The sequence below is a fragment of the Notamacropus eugenii genome, chromosome 6 (assembly GCF_028372415.1).
Source record: "Notamacropus eugenii isolate mMacEug1 chromosome 6, mMacEug1.pri_v2, whole genome shotgun sequence".
Taxonomy (NCBI): domain Eukaryota; kingdom Metazoa; phylum Chordata; class Mammalia; order Diprotodontia; family Macropodidae; genus Notamacropus; species Notamacropus eugenii.
The window spans coordinates 379,165,961-379,182,989 of NC_092877.1; the positions used below are offsets into that span (position 1 = coordinate 379,165,961).

Sequence of the window (17,029 nt, forward strand, 5' to 3'; positions counted from 1 at the left end):
GAAAAATGTTTCCAAATTCCACAGGGGAGATACAATGTATAAAACAGGTTTAATACAAGATAATGTCAGGAAGAGGAAGAAAGTAGCGCATTAATCCCAAAGCCTACTAGGGTGAGAGATGGGGAGGGGGCACACATCACAGTGTGTCTTTAATTCTCTGGAATTAAAGACCTGTCAAGTGATCACAATCCCTGCCGGCGCCCGTGTCACTTTTGGACTGGTCTCATTGTTAGGAAAGTGTTCCTGACTTTAAGCTTAAATTTACCTTTCTGAGCTAATAGGTTTAATCTAATAAGATGAAATTTCATAGGAAAAAAAGTAAAGGCTTATACTTGGATGCTTCTATTTGTATTTCCAGGACTTAGCACAAGGCCAGAAGGGAAGTAAAGACTCAATAAACTTGCTCTCTCTCTCTCTCTCTCTCTCTCTCTCTCTCTCTCTCTCTCTCTCTCTCTCTCCCCCTTTTCTCTTTGTCTCCTGATGCCTCCCTTCATGATGTTGGTGAACCTAAAAGCAGATGATACCAAATCAATACAAGGTCTCCTTTGAAGAAAACTTAGGTAAAATAATAGACAGCTGTGTGACTGGGGTTATTGCAATCTAATTGTGTCTAAATTCAAAGGGATGAAATTCATCACATTTGCAGTTTTCCCCTCAGCTTGGGATTCAATAGTCTGGTCAAAGTCCATTGGAGTGAGTACAACTTGCTTCCCAGAATCTTGTTTGCCTGGCCCTCACTGGAAACCTGGTTAATCATCAGTATTTTCCTACAAGCCCTCATGGTTGGGTTGGTCTTCATTCTTAGCCAGATAATAGGAATTGGGAAATACCTTGGCACCTTTCTTCCAACACAGTGTACGGATTCCATCATAAGCTCTCTGAAAGTAGGTTTTGTGTTTTAGTCAGGTGGTCCAGAACCTAGAAAGATCCACACACCCCATAGGGCTCTACTCTCTGCTGTTGACTGAGTGAAACAGAGTTGGTAGAGGTCCTCTAGTCAGCTCCACACTCTTAAAGAATCCAAAGATTCAAACAGAAAGAGGCTGAAAAAGGCAAAACAACCTAGAATGTCTTGTAAATGGCTTTGAGGGCTGACTGTGGCAGGAACAATACAAATCTCTAAAAATACAAATCTCTCTATCTCTCTCTTTCACTCTCTCTCTTCTAATTCATTTGGTCTAAGCAGTATTATCTTTCAGAAAGCTACCTCTGGTACCCGTTGGAAGGGCAATGCGCTGTCAGTTATCTGCACATTGTGTGAAATTTTTGGTCTCTTTGTTTTCCCTCTGACCCTTGACAAGAGACCACCATCTGAGCAAATGGGAGCTTTTCAATGGAGGTTTGAAGGGAACATGGGCTATATTACTAACCGGGGTCGGGGGGTGGGGGGACTGAAGAAGAGATGGGTGGGTACCAAGACATTTCAGTTGACTTGTTCTTAAGCAACAGAAACCTTTGGGTCATCCTTTTATGTTTATCCAGCATCAAGGGCATCAAGGTGGTTGAGTAGATAAAGCACTGGGCCTGGAGTTCAGAAGATGAGAGCTCAAATCTAGCCTCAGACACTTTCTGGCTGTATGACTGGGACAAGTCAATGTCTGTTTAGTTTCCTCGTCTGTAAAATGAGGTTCATACCAGTGCCTTCCTCACAGGGTTGTTATGAGAATCTGAGATAACTTTGTGAAGCTGTTAGCACAATGCCTGGGACATAGTAGGTACTTAATGAAGTCTTATTTCTTTTCCCTTTTCCACCTTGGCAGGACCTGCCAGACCTTGACCTCAATGGATATGGTTTTTACCTATCTCCATTCCCATGTTACCACAGTAAAAAAAGGATGTTAGTGGAAAGTATGGTTGCGCATTTTGGGTTTACATGCATTTGTGGGCTAAACTGGGAAGGTAACTGCCATTGTTATGGGGGAAAATATTGCTCAAGTTCTAAACATGACATTTATGGCTCAGCAGCTTGTTGGGTTCCAATCAAGGTGAAGGCTGCCTTGATACTCAGTCTGACACAATACCCAGCAACTCACTGGTATATTTCCCCTGGTATTTAAGGTCCAGGTGGAATGCCATCTGCTTCATAAAGCCTCCCCTGACTTCTTCCTTCTCAAAGACCTCCACTGGACTCAGTCTGCATCTGCTGGCTATTGCAGGTAGTAGTTTTTTTGACTTATTGATATTGCTTGAGTCCTTGCGTGCTCCAACCATGTCTTATCCACCTCTGTGTCCCAGCACAGTGCTTTGGTCATAAGAAGGGTTCAATAAACGAAGAAATGAGTGATTGAATTAATGGGAAGCTTGAAGAACATGGGATGTATAGAGGGCTTTATATGGCCGGAGGGACACACACACACACACACACACACACACACACGCACACTCTTTCTCCCCTCCCCTCTCCTTTTTCTTTCTTTATCTCTTCTCTCTCTCTGTCTCTTTCTCTGTCTCTCTGTCTCTGTTTTTAATGATCAATTGATCAACACTTGTTCATCCAGGTAGTAACTACCTGACTAGACTTAAATGGTAGGCCACGGAACTCCCTTCTCTGTAGTACTTAATTTTCTGGCCCACATCCAGAGGTGGCCTGCATAAAAAACTGTCCTTGTCAAGATAATAAAAGTAGTGGGTGTTGCTAGAAAGTTCCTCCCCAGGGTGCCCAAAGCTCTCAATCTATGACCTTATTTTATGGTGAAGGTCATATTGATGATTAGCATGGAATATGAAGAAATGTATCACCTGTTCAAGACTAAGAGGAGATTCTAAAGGAAGAGAGAAAAGATGTCTAGTCTAATCACTGCTTGTGGACAACAGTCCTAGAAAAACAAGATAGAAAATGAAAGCCTTGAGAGGAGGGTAATGGATGTGGATTGAGAAGCTGAAATGCCAGAGGAGACCACAGAGAAAGGACCCTTCTCTACCCTACCCCCAACTTTGGTCAGGCCTTGGTCTATAGTAGGCAGGTAGGTAGGAAGAGCGACATCTCACCTTCACATAGTCATATTCACAGAGGTAGGAGGATTCCAGGTCAAAGTGCATGAAGTACAGCTTGATCCTAAATCCCTCTGGCACTGTGATGTTCCAAGTTATTTCGGAGTCACTGGGATAGGAATCAGGGAAGTTGGGGGACTGGATTTCCCCAAACATGTCATTCAGTTCCACAATGTTGGCAGATACTCTTAGCAGATACATGTACAGGGAGCAGCACAGCAGGAAGGCCCTGAAAGACAGGGAGGGGGCAACAGAGGGTCAGGCAGCTTTCCAAGGTTACCTGTGCCTGGAGACCTGATAAAGAAGATGGAGCCTTAGGCTTGGCATTCAGGGGGTGGCTAGAGGGTCTGGTTTTTGGTATCATTACTGATCTCACTCCAGAAAATAATAATAAAAACTCACATTGATAATTTGTGTTATGCTTTTGTCAAAACCCTATGAAACTAAAAGGCATCATGATGTAGTTGGCCTTACAATCAGGAAGACGGGTTCAACTCCTGGGACTGGATGGATGTGTATTGACTGTGTGACTTTGGACAAGTCAGTTATCCTTTCAGCGCTCTTGGCAATTCTCTAAAGCTATGGGTTGGAGAGCAGGGGCGGACCTGCACTGAGAGGGGATTCCTCACTGGGAACACCTTCCACCAAAGAGGTTATGGGCATAAAAAAAAACCAAAGTAAAAAATAAAACAACCAAAGATGTCAGCAGAACCAGTTTGTCCCCAGCTGACCATGCTGAGGCCATGAGATGTTGGGTGACTTGGGCAGTGGCAGGACCTGAACTCCAGTCCAAGTCTCTGACATTCAATTCTGCTCTCCTTTCACGATCCTATCCTTCCATGCTGGTTTTCCCTACCCGTCCTAGAGATGTTTCTATTAAGCTTGTCTGGTTTTGGGGTCTGCTTAGTTTCACAGTGCTTCAAAAATATGACAATTCAAAGGAACTTAAGACTTTTTTGAGTTGTGATACCTCCTGGAGTTTGTGTATGTGAGTATATAAGGGTGTGGTAGGAACAACATCTACTCCATACAAGCTAGGCTAATTTTTCTTTAAAAGGCAATGATATCTTTTTTAATTGGTCCAGGGAATGAAGGCTTGAATCACTCATGAAGCCTCCTGGTACCTCAGAGTAAAAGCCCAGTACATGAGGACTTGGCATATCTTTCTGACCAGACAGCCACTATGGAAAACTCAGAGATGTGGAGAGCCACCTCTGCTTGAGCCAATGCAGGATTCTTACTGCAGAGCATTTCCATGATGCTGTGAAACAAGCTTCCTTTTGCTAACTGGTCATGAGCCTGAACACTGGATTGTCCTGAGTTAATTTTGGCCTGGGGAAGGGTGTGTGTGTGTGTGTGTGTGTGTGTGTGTGTGTGTGTGTGTGTGTGTGTGTGTTGTGTTGTACTGGGTTACTTCTTACAGGGGATATGCTAGATATCTGCAAGTATTTGAAAGGCTTTTATAAGGAAGAGGGATCAGCTAAGTGCTGCTTGCCTCAGAAGGGAGCACTAGGAACAATGAGTAGAGGCTGTGAAAGGCCAAATTTCAGCTGGATGTCAGGGAAAACTTGTTCCTAATTAGGGCAACCCACAAGTGGGATGACTGTGTTGGGTGGGTCCTGGCTGACTGATAGCAAGACCTGGAGATTTCCTGAAAAAGGCTGGATGACTCTTGGCAGGGGGTGCTCTAGAAGCTGTTTGGGTTGGGTTTGGCCCTGCCAGGTCAGAAGGTGTGACTTTGTGAGGTCCCCACAACAAAAGCTCTTCATCCTGGGGAATAGTGCTTTAACAGCTGGGCTCAGGCATTTTCACTAGTCCAAAGGCTCAGGGGAAGGGAGCCTGGTTTCCATTTCTAGCTCAACCCTTGACTGACAATGGGAATACAAGGCACTTTGTTCTGAGTGTCCATCAAATGGCCTCCATTTTGACTTTTCTTCTTCTGTGCCTCTAAAAAGACTGCTCTACGTATTTGGAAGGCATTTTTTCCCTTTCTTTCCTCAGAGTCTCTGGCTTTCATCAAAACACAATTCAGATGCTATTTCTTCTACTAGACTTTGACATTTCTTTCCCTCCAACAGATTTATCCATCTTAAATTGCTTTTGTATCATTCCCTAATGAAGTTGCAAAGTGGACAGAGTCCTGGGCCTGGAATCTGAAGGACTCTTCTTCCTAAGTTCAAATGTGGCCTCAGACACTTATTAGCTGTGTCACCCTGAGCAAGTCACTTAACTCTGTTCGCCTCAGTTTCCTCCTCTGTAAAATGAGCTGGAGAGGGAAATGACAAACCACTCCAGTATTTTGGCCAAGAAAACATCAAATGGGGTCACAAAGAGGCAGAAATGAGTGAAAAAAATGACTGAACAACAATTGATAAATAGTCAAAGAATTTTAACAGGTAGTCCTCAGAAGGAATCAAAGCTGTCTATAGTCATATGAAAAAATGCTCTACATCACTTTGACTAGGGAAATGCAAATTGAAACAATCCTGAAGTACCGTCTCACACCTATCATACTGGCTAACATGAAAGAAAAGGAAAATGACAAATGCTGAAGGGGATGTGGAAAAATAGGTACACTAATGTGGTATTGGTGGAGTTGTGAACTTCCTACCATTCTGGAGAATAATTTAGAACTAGACCTGAAGGGTGATAAAACTATGCATACCCTTTGACCTGACAATACCACTGTTACGTGTACCCCAAAGAGATCAAAGAAAAGGAAAAAGGACCTACATCTACAAAAATATTTATACCACTCTTTTTGTGGTGGCAAAGAAATGGAATTTGAGGGGATGCCCGTCAATTGGGGAATGACTGAACAAGTTGTGGCATAGGATTGTGATGGACTACTACTGTGCTATAAGAAATGATGAACAGGCAGACTTCGGAAAAACCTGGAAAGACTTGAATGCATTGATGCAGAGTGCAGTGAGCAGAGGTAGGAAAACATTGTACATAGTAACAGCAACATCGTAACGATAATTAACTTCTAAAGACTTTGATACTCTGATCAGTGCAACGATTCAAGGCAATTTCAAAGGACTCATGACAAAAAATGCTATCCACTGCCAGAGAAAGAACTAATGAACTCTGAGTGCAACTTGAAGCATATTTTTTAACTTTCTTTTTTTCTTGTAACATGGTTAATAAGGAAATATGTTTTGCATGACTTCACATGTATAATGGACATCATATTGCTTGCCTTCTCCATGTGTACAGGAGGGGTAGGAGGAAGGGAAGAAAAGAATTTGGAACTCAAAATTAAAAAAAAACATGAAAAAGGGAAAAAAACCTTAGTTGAGTTGCCTTAATCAGTGTCTGATTTTGGGAAAAAAATAAAACTTGTAAAGATTTAAAAATTAAGTTGCTTTTATTACTCTGCATTATATTTATTTGCATCCATATTGTATCTTTCAGGAGAATGGAAGCTCTTTGAAAATGGGAAATTTTGTTTTTTGCGTTTGTGTCCCCAGTTCTAGCACAGTGTATTGCATACAACACATGCTTAATAAGCATTTTTCGAGTTGAGTTTTTGGGGAGATGAAAAGGGAGTCACTTAAGCAACAAATAAGTCTTCAGGAGAGGTAACATCTTAGAAAGAGCAGTGGCTTTGATCCAAATCTTTCTTTTTCTTACCTGTGTGACCCTGTTCTATAAAATGTAGGGGCTAGATTAGTTGGCCTCTGAGGTCCCTTCCAGCTCTAGAACCACAATCCCTAATAGAATCATAGAATATCAATAATCTAGAGCACATCTTTGAGTGAGCATCCTGGAGGAAGAGGAAGGAAATTACATGTCCAAGGTCATCAAGCATGTCTGGCTAGAACCTTTAAGTCGTGATTCCAATGACTGTACTCTAGCCTCTTGCTCATGTCATAAATAACATTCTGGTGCTACTCCTTTATCTCCTACAGCACTTAGAAAAACTCAGTGTTTGTACCTTGTGATGATAATATATAACCTTTTTGAGATTTGCAAAGCACTTTACGCATAGTGTCTTATTTGAAGCTCTGACAACATTGTGAGGTACTGCATTTAACAGATAATGAAACAGATTTTTAAGAGACTTGCCCAGGATCACACAGTCAGTAAGTGTCAGAGATGTAATTTGACTTCAAGGCTAGAGTACTACCCATTATCCCACATTGCCTCTGATGATCTATAAAGCAGAACATCTTTATGGATGGGTCTTCAACACCATCTCCTTCCTCATTATCTGTCCTACATGCTGGTTTGGCTTAAGGATGGGTCTTGCCTTCAGTAGTTTGCCCCTGGTCCACTTTCTTCATTGCTCTTTTCCCAAGTCATGTCATCAGGATGTTGGTTTCCCCAGCCCATTTGGTAGAGTGTTTGTGAAGACACTGATTTACATGACACTCTGTCTCTCCTCTCCACCTTCAAGCTCTGCATCCTCATAATGATTTTAAAGGTTCTAAGTCAATGCCTCCTCATATATAGGACAAGCTACGGTGCACACTTTGAAAATTGCTTTAAGTTGCAAACTAAGGATTGTAAATGTCAACAGTCATTCAGCACCAGCCTTCTCCCTGTCCTCAAATGTCTTAGCTCATTGGTCAAGATGTTGTTTTTCCAGCCTCCAGCAGCTGCTCTTTATTACCAAAGGAGAAAATCCAACCAAAGGCTTTGGAGAGGGAGATAAGGGCACAACCTGATGGTCACAGTTTTGATCCCCATAGCCCCATCTTCTTCCATTGGAAGAGAAGGCGCGGCTCTGTGATCATGATAAATTGGGCAGGTGAGGGGAGGTAGAAATACCCCTCCTTCTTATTCCCAAAGAGGGGGAGATCAGCCATTAGCAAGACAAAGGGGGGAAGGAAAATCTGGACATCATTCTTATACTTACTACTCCTATATTTATAGAACTTTCAGTCTCAACTTCAATTTCCTTACCTACAAAATGCAGCTAATAATAGCCCTTTGATTTTTTCATATGATAATATTCTAAATAATCTATTAATCAACAGAATTTATTTAATGCCTACTGTATGGCAGGCACACTATGTGCTGGGGCTACAAAGACAAAAATGAAACTGTCCCTGATCTCAAGAAGCTTCTATTCTAACAGAGGGGATAATATGTGCTGTGATAGGCATAGACACGGCCCATAGAAAGTAGATGCAAGATCACCTTGGAGGGGAAGGGACAGCAAAGGCAGGCACCTAGGAAAGCCTCAGGTAGAAGCTGGCACTCCCATAATTCCCATTTCAAAAAGAAAGATTGTCCAGACCAGTGATTTCCTGTGTGGGAAACTCCTGGTGTGAAAGGGTCCTCTACTACTACAGCTCTGCCACTTAGTCTCAGAGCTGAACCCGTAGCTCAGAGAGAATGTGATTTGCCTAAGGTCACCTAGCCAGTGAGCATCAGAGGTGGGGGTCAAACCCAGGTCTTAATGACTCCAAGGTCATCCCTTGATTCCTTAGGTCACGGTCCTCCATAGATCTGTTTTTCTGAAGAAGAAATGAGACTCAGAATGCTTAAGTGACTTGCCTGAGGTAGTTAATAACAATAATGAGCATTCTCATAACACTTGAAGATTTGCAAAACACTTTACAAATATTATCTCATTTTATCCTTACAACAACTCTGTAGGGTATGTGCTGTTATTACTTCTGTTTTACAGATGGGGAAATTGAGACAGGCAGAGGTTAACTGAGTTTGCCCAGGGTCACATAGCTAGCAGATGTCTGAGACAGGATTTGAACTCACACCTTCCTGAGCCTCAGGTCAGTACCCTATTCATTGTGCCACCCAGGTGAGAGATTACCACACAATTGACCTGCTCTATGTGAAACCAGGAAGCCAGAGCTGCCACATCCTTTCTGTGGACTTTGCAGGGCTGTTCAGAGGGTTCAGGTGGGGTGCTATGTATTTGCAGAAGGTGCAGAGGAGAATGTAAGTCGCCAGGGCCATTCTTATCTCCTCATGGGCAGGACAGGTAGGTGGCTTTGCAAGAAAATCCAGAGAGGGCCCTTCTGGGCCACCTAATTGGTAGGCTTGTGGATAGACCTTTGGTCAGGAGTGTGGAGCTTTTCATTTGATTTTGTTTTGACTTCATATAGATCAGTATTCATTACAATCGAGTGAGATCAATTCAATAAGTACTTATTAAGCACACACTATATACAGAACACATTGCTAGTCTCTTGGGTTACCAAGACAAAAACCAAAAATAGCCCCTGCCTTTGAGGCTCTTAAATTTTATTTACTTTTACATATTAAAATAGCTTCATCCAGTAGGAAAGGCCAGAGGCTCAGACTTATAGCTCTCCTTTGAGATTCCAATGGGATTAAACCTAGAAAAGCTAAATTAACCCGAGGGATCTAATTCCCTCTGGTCCTTAGTACCCTGAGTCAAAGGGTTGCTGCCTCCCGGTGAGGCATCTTAGGGCTTGGGGAAAGACTTCTGGACCTAGAATCAGGAGAGATCTGAGTTCAGATCCTGCCTCTGTCATAGGTGTTTACACAACCAGGGTAACTCAGAAGCAACCAACCAACCAATCAATTAATAAACATTTATCAAGCACCTACTATGTGTCAGTCACTGTGCTAAGCAAAAGATAGAAGAAAAAGCAAAACGCAATCCCTGCCTTCAAGGAGCTTAGAATCGAACTGGAGAGACAATATGCGAACTAGAAAAGACGGGCTATAGACAAGATAAACAGGAAAAAATAACAGAAGGAAGGCATTGGAATTCATAGGGTTAGGGAGGATTTCCTGTAGAAAGTTCTATTTTGGTTGAGACCTAAAGGAAGCCAGGGACATCAGTAGTCAGAGAAGAGGAAACACAGCATCCAGGCGTGAGAGAGAAAGCCCAGCGGATCAAAAAGTGAAAAGTGAGAGGATAGCTGGGGTTGGCAACCTTGCTTCACCTCTGAGTTTACTCTCTGGGCTTCAGTTTCCTCAACTATAAACCAAAAGGGTTGAACCAGACAGACACTAAGTCTCCTTCTAGCTTGAACTATTGGGTCTGAGGCTCTGAGCCTTAGTTTCTCTGTCTGTAAACTGTGCTGAGGAAAGTACTTTGTGAACCTAAATGAGTTTCAATTGAACCAACCTTTGTGACTTTAAGCTGAAAACAAGAGCTGACCTGCATTGGTAGAGGGAGTTGTCTCACTGGGAGGTCCAAATGTAAATGACATTTTTTAAAGGTGCTCTAGAAATGTGAGATGATGATGAATTTCTTTTCATGTCTAACTTATCCATAGTGAACGAGGGGCTGACTGACCCAAGCACAGTAGAAATTAATAATATTATATACCAAGTATTTGGAGCAGATTTCTTAGTTCATTGGGATGGGGAACTTCTGGTGAAGAAATACTTTCTATCACTGCAGGCTGGTGACTTCTCTACCATTTAGATAGAGTCGTCTAGGGGAGCATTGAGAAGTTACATAATTTATCCAGGGACACCTAGCCTGCGTGTGTCCAAGGTGGGATCTGAACCCTGATTTTCCTGACTCTGAGCTTGGCTCTCTGTCCATGTAGATTCTCTCCATGAGTGATAGCTCTCAGCGATTTGAGACTGCAAAGTCCTCTGCACAAATTATATCATTGGAACTTCCCCCCCCCCCCCCCCCCCCCCCCCCCCCGGCTCTGTGAGAGGGTTTCCACAGCCATTACCAGGGAAGGAGGACATCAAAAAGAACATTGAACTAGAACCAGAGTTCAAATCCAGATTTTGCCATTATGACTTTGGTCAGTCACTTGTGCTTTCTGTGCCTCAGTTTCTCTGTAAAGTCAGTCTTTTCAGATAAAAATCTATCTTCCTAACTGTGTCATTGGACAAGTTGCTTTGCTACAAATTGCCTTCTTCTATAAAATGAGAGGACTGAACTGGGTAATTTCTGAGGTTCCTTTTGACTCTGAACTTTTGATCATCATTTTACCAGTAAGGAAACTGAAGTAGAGAGCAGTGATTTGCCCAGAATTCCAGTTAGTGCCCAAATTGAGATTGGAATCAAGCAAATCCAAGGTCATTCTATCTCCAAGTTCACTGTCCTCTAAAGCCTTTCTGAATCTAAAGGAAAATCAGTTGGGGAGAGGGGAGGGGACAAGAACATTTTGGGGATTTGCTGAATCTGTGGAAATTTTTAGAGGTGGTTGTTAAAACAGCATCTAAAACTGTTAATAGAAAAGTACTGAGGGTGCTTAAGCTATGAGATGTGTGACATCAGGAGTGCCCCTAAGGGGGAGTGCTCCATTCTGCCTGGGGGTAGAGGAAGAAACGTTAGGTTTAGTCCAAGGTCAGGGAACCAGCTTGGAGGTTTCTGCTCTTTCTTGGGGGTCCCAGGGCTCTCTCTCCCTGCCCCGGGCATCCTCCATTTAAAAGGTGCTTGCTACATTTGCCTGATTCCAGTTGCCCAGGCAGTGACTTATAGGGGACTGTATGTACCATGGTGACAGGTTTTATTTGTCCAAATTGAGGTTTAACTGGCAAACTTCTGAAGGCTTGGGAAACCACAGAAGCCTGGCAGTGGGGAAATGGACTTCTTTTCTGTTCCAAACAAATAAACACCCAAAACACACACACACACACACACACACACACACACACAGACCAACAAGCAGCCCCCTCCCCTTACTCCTCATACCTCCTCCCCCCTTCCCTCATTGAGAGAGCCAAATGCCTGATAATTTCAGAGGAGAGAGTGCAGTAAAAATCCCAACTGATAAAAAGAAGGCACTTTCTTCTTAAGGTAATACTCAGAGTCAACTGGAGGCTGTGTGTGGGGTTTTGTGTGTGTGTGCGTGTGTGTGTGTGTGCGCGGGGTGGGGTGGGGGGTTTCGATGAGGACTTGTGGCTTCCAGGTGGGATCCTGGAAAATGTGTCCAGTGGAAAGTTGCATCTTTCCAAGTAGCAGGGAAAGCTCTAGACACAATGACCATTTCAGAAAGAACCAGAGGCACCAGACAGCCCAGTGCATAGGGAGCGATCAGCCAGCCTGCTCAGCGTGGGGAAAGACTTGCTGGAGAACCGGAGCGGGACTGGTTGGAGGGGCCCCTCTAGGCAGCACTGATCACTCTGAGATCTTGTCCCCGAGAGGACAGGGGACTGTCATCCCCCACCCCTAGTAGTTCTGGGGACCCTTTGCACTCACCTCATGTTTCTGCCTTGGCTGTTCTTGGGGGCTTTGAATTCCACCCTCCTGCCTTATTTTTGCAGAATCTCTTCACTGGTGTCAGTTCTGGGGCTGGCTCTCCTGAACTCCACTCTCTGTCTTATCTTTGTTCTGAGAGCCCTGTGTGTGTCTGGGGAGTTGGCTGGCATTCTCCATTCAGGTCACGCCTTCTCCTGCCTGCAACAGACCTCTCTCTCTCTCTCTCTCTCTCTCTCTCTCTCTCTCTCTCTCTCTCTCTCTCTCTCTCTCTCTCTCTCTCTCTCTCTCTCTCTCTCTCTCCTCCCCCCTCCCCCTCTCCTCCTGCTCTTCCTCCTCCCTCTTTTTCCCTTCTCTCCTCTCTTGCCTGCCTTTCTCTCTCTCTCACCCCACTTCTCTGCCTCTCCTCTATTCTTCCTGTCTGCCTCCCCTCTCTGTCCTTTTTCTGCGCCTTTTGTCTTTGTCTCTGTGCCTATCTGTATTTCTCTCCTCTCTAGTTTTCTGTGATTTTTTTCTGTCTCCTTTTCCAGATGACCACATTTGCTTCCCCTTAGGACAAGCTCAAAGACAAGCAAAACAATACTAACAAGATACACCAAAGGGAAAACACAATGTATTAGGACAGAACAAATTGAGAAGAAACTCCTCCGCTGTTCACATGGAAAGGCACTGCTGGCCAGACACTGAGTTCCTAACTTGACTCCCCTCCAGTGAGGATGCCAACAAGTACAGGTTTCCTATGACTGGGAGCCTTGGCAAGGAACTCCAGGCAGGACAGGCCCCTTCTGTTGCACAGTTGGTCTTTCTCACTTAAAAGTAAAACTTTTTAGTTGTTTACCCACTTCCTTGAGAATTGTGCTAATGTCCAGACAACTAATCCACCCCAGAGAGAACACAATGAATCCCAGAGACCTCCATCAGGTTGTGTCTGCAAAAATGTACATGCCCATATGGACATAGGGATCCAGGAAAATATGATCCAGAATCCAGGCAGAACTTCTGATTCACCTTCCCGCATTCCCGGCTAATGTTGGCTTGAAGAGCTCTTCACAGCCCGAATACTGCATGCATGGGGACACTCGGTCACAGAGAGCTCAAGTGTGTCTGGTGCTTTGGGGGCTTCAGAGCCCCTCACAAAGCTAATCTCGTTTGAGTGTCGCAACAGCCTGTGAGACATATGCTCTGACTGTCCCTGTCTCTGCTAGCACCCTCCACCAACTCTTTATTTCACACACATTAATATACATTCCCATTGTTTCCCCCAGTAGAAACAGAAACTCCCCAGGTGTGAACTGTTTCATTTTGTCTTTATCCAGTGTCTGGCAAGAGTTGTGATTGAATTAATGCTTGCTGATTGATTAGTTAATGTGACAGCTGGGGAAACTGAGGCTTGGAGAATTTTATTCACCCAGTATAACACACAGTTAGGGGCAGAGGAGGTGTGTGAAGCAAGGTTTTCCTGATTCCAAGTCCTTAACTCTCTCCCTGTGCCAATGGGACCATGAACACGAGGGACCATGAATTTAGTCAGAAGATGCTTTCAAGGTCATCTAATCCCACTATTTTATTTTAAAATTGAGAAAATTGAGGACCAGAATGGTTATGAGATTTGGGAAGGTTATGAGAGACTGGTTTTGAACCCAAATCTTGACTTCAAATCCAGCATTGTTCTCTGATTCTCTCTCTCTCTCTCTCTCTCTCTCTCTCTCTCTCTCTCTCTCTCTGTCTCTCTCTCTTTCTCTCTCCCTCCCTCCCTCCTTCTCCCTCTCTTTCCCCATTCCTTATTCTGTCTGTCTCTTTCTCTCTATCTCTGCCTCTGTCTCTGTGTCTATCTTTCTCTCTGTCTCTTTCACTGTATCTCTTGTCTCTTTCTTTCTCTCTCAACGTTTTCAATAGCCTGTCTTGCCAGCCAGGGTGTGATGGAGTGGTTCCCACCCACTTTGTGGGTTCAGATGGAAGGGATGAGAGAAGAGCCTGGAGTTTGAACTCTTTTGGCAAACTGAGATTTTCTGTTTCAAGAAAAAAGCAAAGAGCTTTCAAAGTCTCGTTAGAAGCCACGGCTTCTCAGACATCAAATGGCTCTCACAGAACAACATTTTAATGATTTAAGCGCAAATGAATCAAGAACACATGGATTATATTTCCTTTGGAATACAAGAGGGTTTTACAAATGAAGTTTGAAGGACTTGGCCCGGCCGGGCTGGCGGCTGCAGCGTCCTGCCCATTGGAGACTCCGACTGACTTCAAGCTCCCAGAAATTTGCTTTGCTGGGGCGCGGGAGGGAGATGCGCGCAGCCAGCCACCGAGACAGCTGCAGAGCACAGAGCGTCCAGCTCCAGCAGCCGCCGGACTCTCCTCGTAAAATGTCAACTAGAAATGAGGCCTCTGAGTGTCATTTTCCGTCAGTGTCTTCCCGGAGCTGCCAAAACATTATAGAAAGCTTATGAACTATGGTCCACAGAAGCCTTGCCAATGGATTGCAGCTCTGGTATGTGCTTCTTTGGGGCTTACCCTGGCTCAGATGTTGTGCGCATGACTGCAGAACCCTCTTAGTTCAGCAGATTGTCAGGGCTGGGGATGAGATTGCTTCCCCAGGAATATGGCTCCCTTTGTGACATCATCCTGGGTCTTTTGTCATGATGACACCATAACCAGAGAGATAGCTGAAAGTAGGGCAGGGTGCATTGAGTACACGAATGGTAGCACGGACTGCTGGGGAGTATAATACAGAGGGGGAGCATTCCTCCGAGTGTGGCTGAGCAAATGACTTGCCCTTTCCGGGCCTTGGTTTCTGTATATGTATAATGAGGAGGTTGGAATAGAAGAACTCCAACCAACCAACCAACCAATCAACCAGGCATTTATTAAACACCTACTACTTACTAGCACTGTGCTAGGCACTTGGGATACAAAGACAAAAACATCCCCCAAACAATTCTAGCCCTTAGGGAGCTTACCTTCTGCTAACATAACATAAAATCATATAATCCTAATATTTAATTTTCACACTTGTTAAGTAAACTGAGGTTCATATAGATGAAATCATTTTCTCAAGGCTACACAGACAGGGAGTGGCAGAAACACATTTTGAACCTGTGTCCTCTGGGTCCAAACTTAGGATTGTTTCCACTGTGGTACCTTCAGGTCCCTACATTTTAGTCTGTCTCTAAATGTTAGGATCCAACGATGAGCCAGGCATTTGTGGCTGCCCAATCCTTCTGGCATTCCCTCTATCATTATCATTACTTGTTATTGTCAATCATGTCTCAGAGTCAATCGGAAAAAAAATTCTTGTTACAAAAAAATTCATTGAAAGGGACTCAAATTTTAGAAAGTTTCAGGACAAAAAGTCTTATATAGTTGCATAGGAGGCTGCTCTTGTTTTTGTTTCAGAAAAGGATAAATTTATACTTTGAATTCCTGGAAATTTAATAATTCCATATATGATTAGAATCATAGAATTTGTGGGCTTCAGGGGCTACCTAGTGAGATCTGTACTTAAACTAGAATAGCCTCTCTGGGTTTTTTTCCTTCTCTTATCTGTGTTGAGAAAACACAAGAAATTCTCCAATCCCATAGGGTTACTTCTTACTTCTGGTTTAGCTCTTCCTGGATCTAGCACAGTAAATTCATTTATACCAGAAACATCTTCCTGATCATGAGTAAGACAGGAGGACAGGGTGGACAGATTTTACCATACTGATATTAACTTACTTCATCACACTGTATCCTGTGGGGTGTAGGGTGTGTTCAGGGAGGACCAGTACTTTTGGTGTGATGGCTGCTGAGCCCTTTTTGGGGTTTTTTCCACCTTTGATGTCCACCTGTTCCACTTAACTCTCACCTGTGGCTTTAAGAAGCTGCAGCATGCTCAGCGGCCACACCCCGATAAACCGTTTCGGCAGACAGGCCAAACCAGATTGAGAGTAACCAAGGGTTCTCAGACCCTTTGGTGAGTTAGGGGGGTGTCTACCCCAAGCATGTGAAGACTTCATCTGGCGGAATGGGTGGATGAGAACAATTTGTTCCAACGGCCATGAAGGCAGATGAAGCAGGCCATGTGGAGCGCTTAGAGCTTAGTTAGACACCAAGGATGCCAAGGTCATCCACTGCATCCTGAGCCATGGCCAGCCATCTTGACTCTGTCCTGCCACTGAACTACGATGACTCTGGAGGAGAGAGTGAGACTGATGACTTGGTGCAACTCTGCCTCACTTAAATCCAGTTTACACATGAATCAAAAGATATCACCCATACCATTTCACTATTATCTTACGGAAAAATGGAAGACTAGCAATCAACCAGCTGTATCCAGTGGTTTACCCTACAAAGTCTTCAGAAAAAGCAATTCAAGAGGGAACTCCAAGAAAGAATCACTGAGTCACATAGCAGGAAGTGACCTAAGAAACCACTTAGCACAAACCACATGCGAACCATTCAACAATCATTTCTTATTTTTTAATTAAATTTTTTTGAATCAGCAAAATTCTGTCCTCTTACCCCTCCAAGAGTGAAAGGAAAGCAAAACAACTATTACAAATAAGTATAGTCAAGCAAAACAAAATTCTACATTGGCCATGTTCAAAAGCCGTGTGTGTATATGTGTGTGTGTATGTGTGTGTGTGTGTGTCTGTGTGTGACACATACCATATGTATGTGTCTCATTATGCTCTCTGAGTTCCAGACTTCTCTATCAGCAGCATGTTGCATTGTGAATCCTCTGAAATTGTGGTTTGTCCTTGCATTGATCATATTCTCAAGTCTTGCAGAGATGTTTGTCTTTACAATACCATTGCCATTATATATATATTTCCTCCTGATTCTGCTGACTTCACTCTGAATCAAGTCATACAAGTCTTCCCAGGTTTCTCTGAAATCATCCCCTTCATTTTTTTTTGCAGCACAATAGTATTCCATCTCATT

The 17,029-nt window shown here is 43.7% G+C and overlaps 1 protein-coding gene and 1 long non-coding RNA gene across 8 annotated transcripts in view; both read right to left on the minus strand.

Annotated features, from left to right (window-relative positions):
- MASP1 (MBL associated serine protease 1) overlaps window positions 1-12,733 on the minus strand; it is a 93,908-nt gene extending 81,175 nt beyond the window's left edge. For 2 of the 7 annotated variants that reach the window (XM_072618820.1, XM_072618819.1), the window contains exons 1-2: window positions 12,110-12,332; window positions 2,989-3,220 (exon numbers count right to left, since the gene is read on the minus strand). In XM_072618820.1, coding sequence (XP_072474921.1) covers window positions 2,989-3,220; window positions 12,110-12,114 — 237 coding nt within the window. In that variant the 5' untranslated portion in view covers window positions 12,115-12,332. Of the gene's footprint in view, window positions 1-2,988; window positions 3,221-12,109 lie in introns of all 7 variants that reach the window. The other 5 variants (XM_072618823.1, XM_072618824.1, XM_072618818.1 and 2 more) reach the window with 4 other exon arrangements.
- A 1,493-nt stretch (window positions 12,734-14,226) lies between these two features.
- LOC140511836 (uncharacterized) lies at window positions 14,227-14,706 on the minus strand. Its single transcript, XR_011969681.1, has 2 exons — window positions 14,618-14,706; window positions 14,227-14,525 (listed from the first exon to the last, which is right to left on the minus strand). It is a non-coding gene; the product is annotated as an uncharacterized lncRNA (long non-coding RNA).
- Window positions 14,707-17,029: the final 2,323 nt, after the last annotated feature.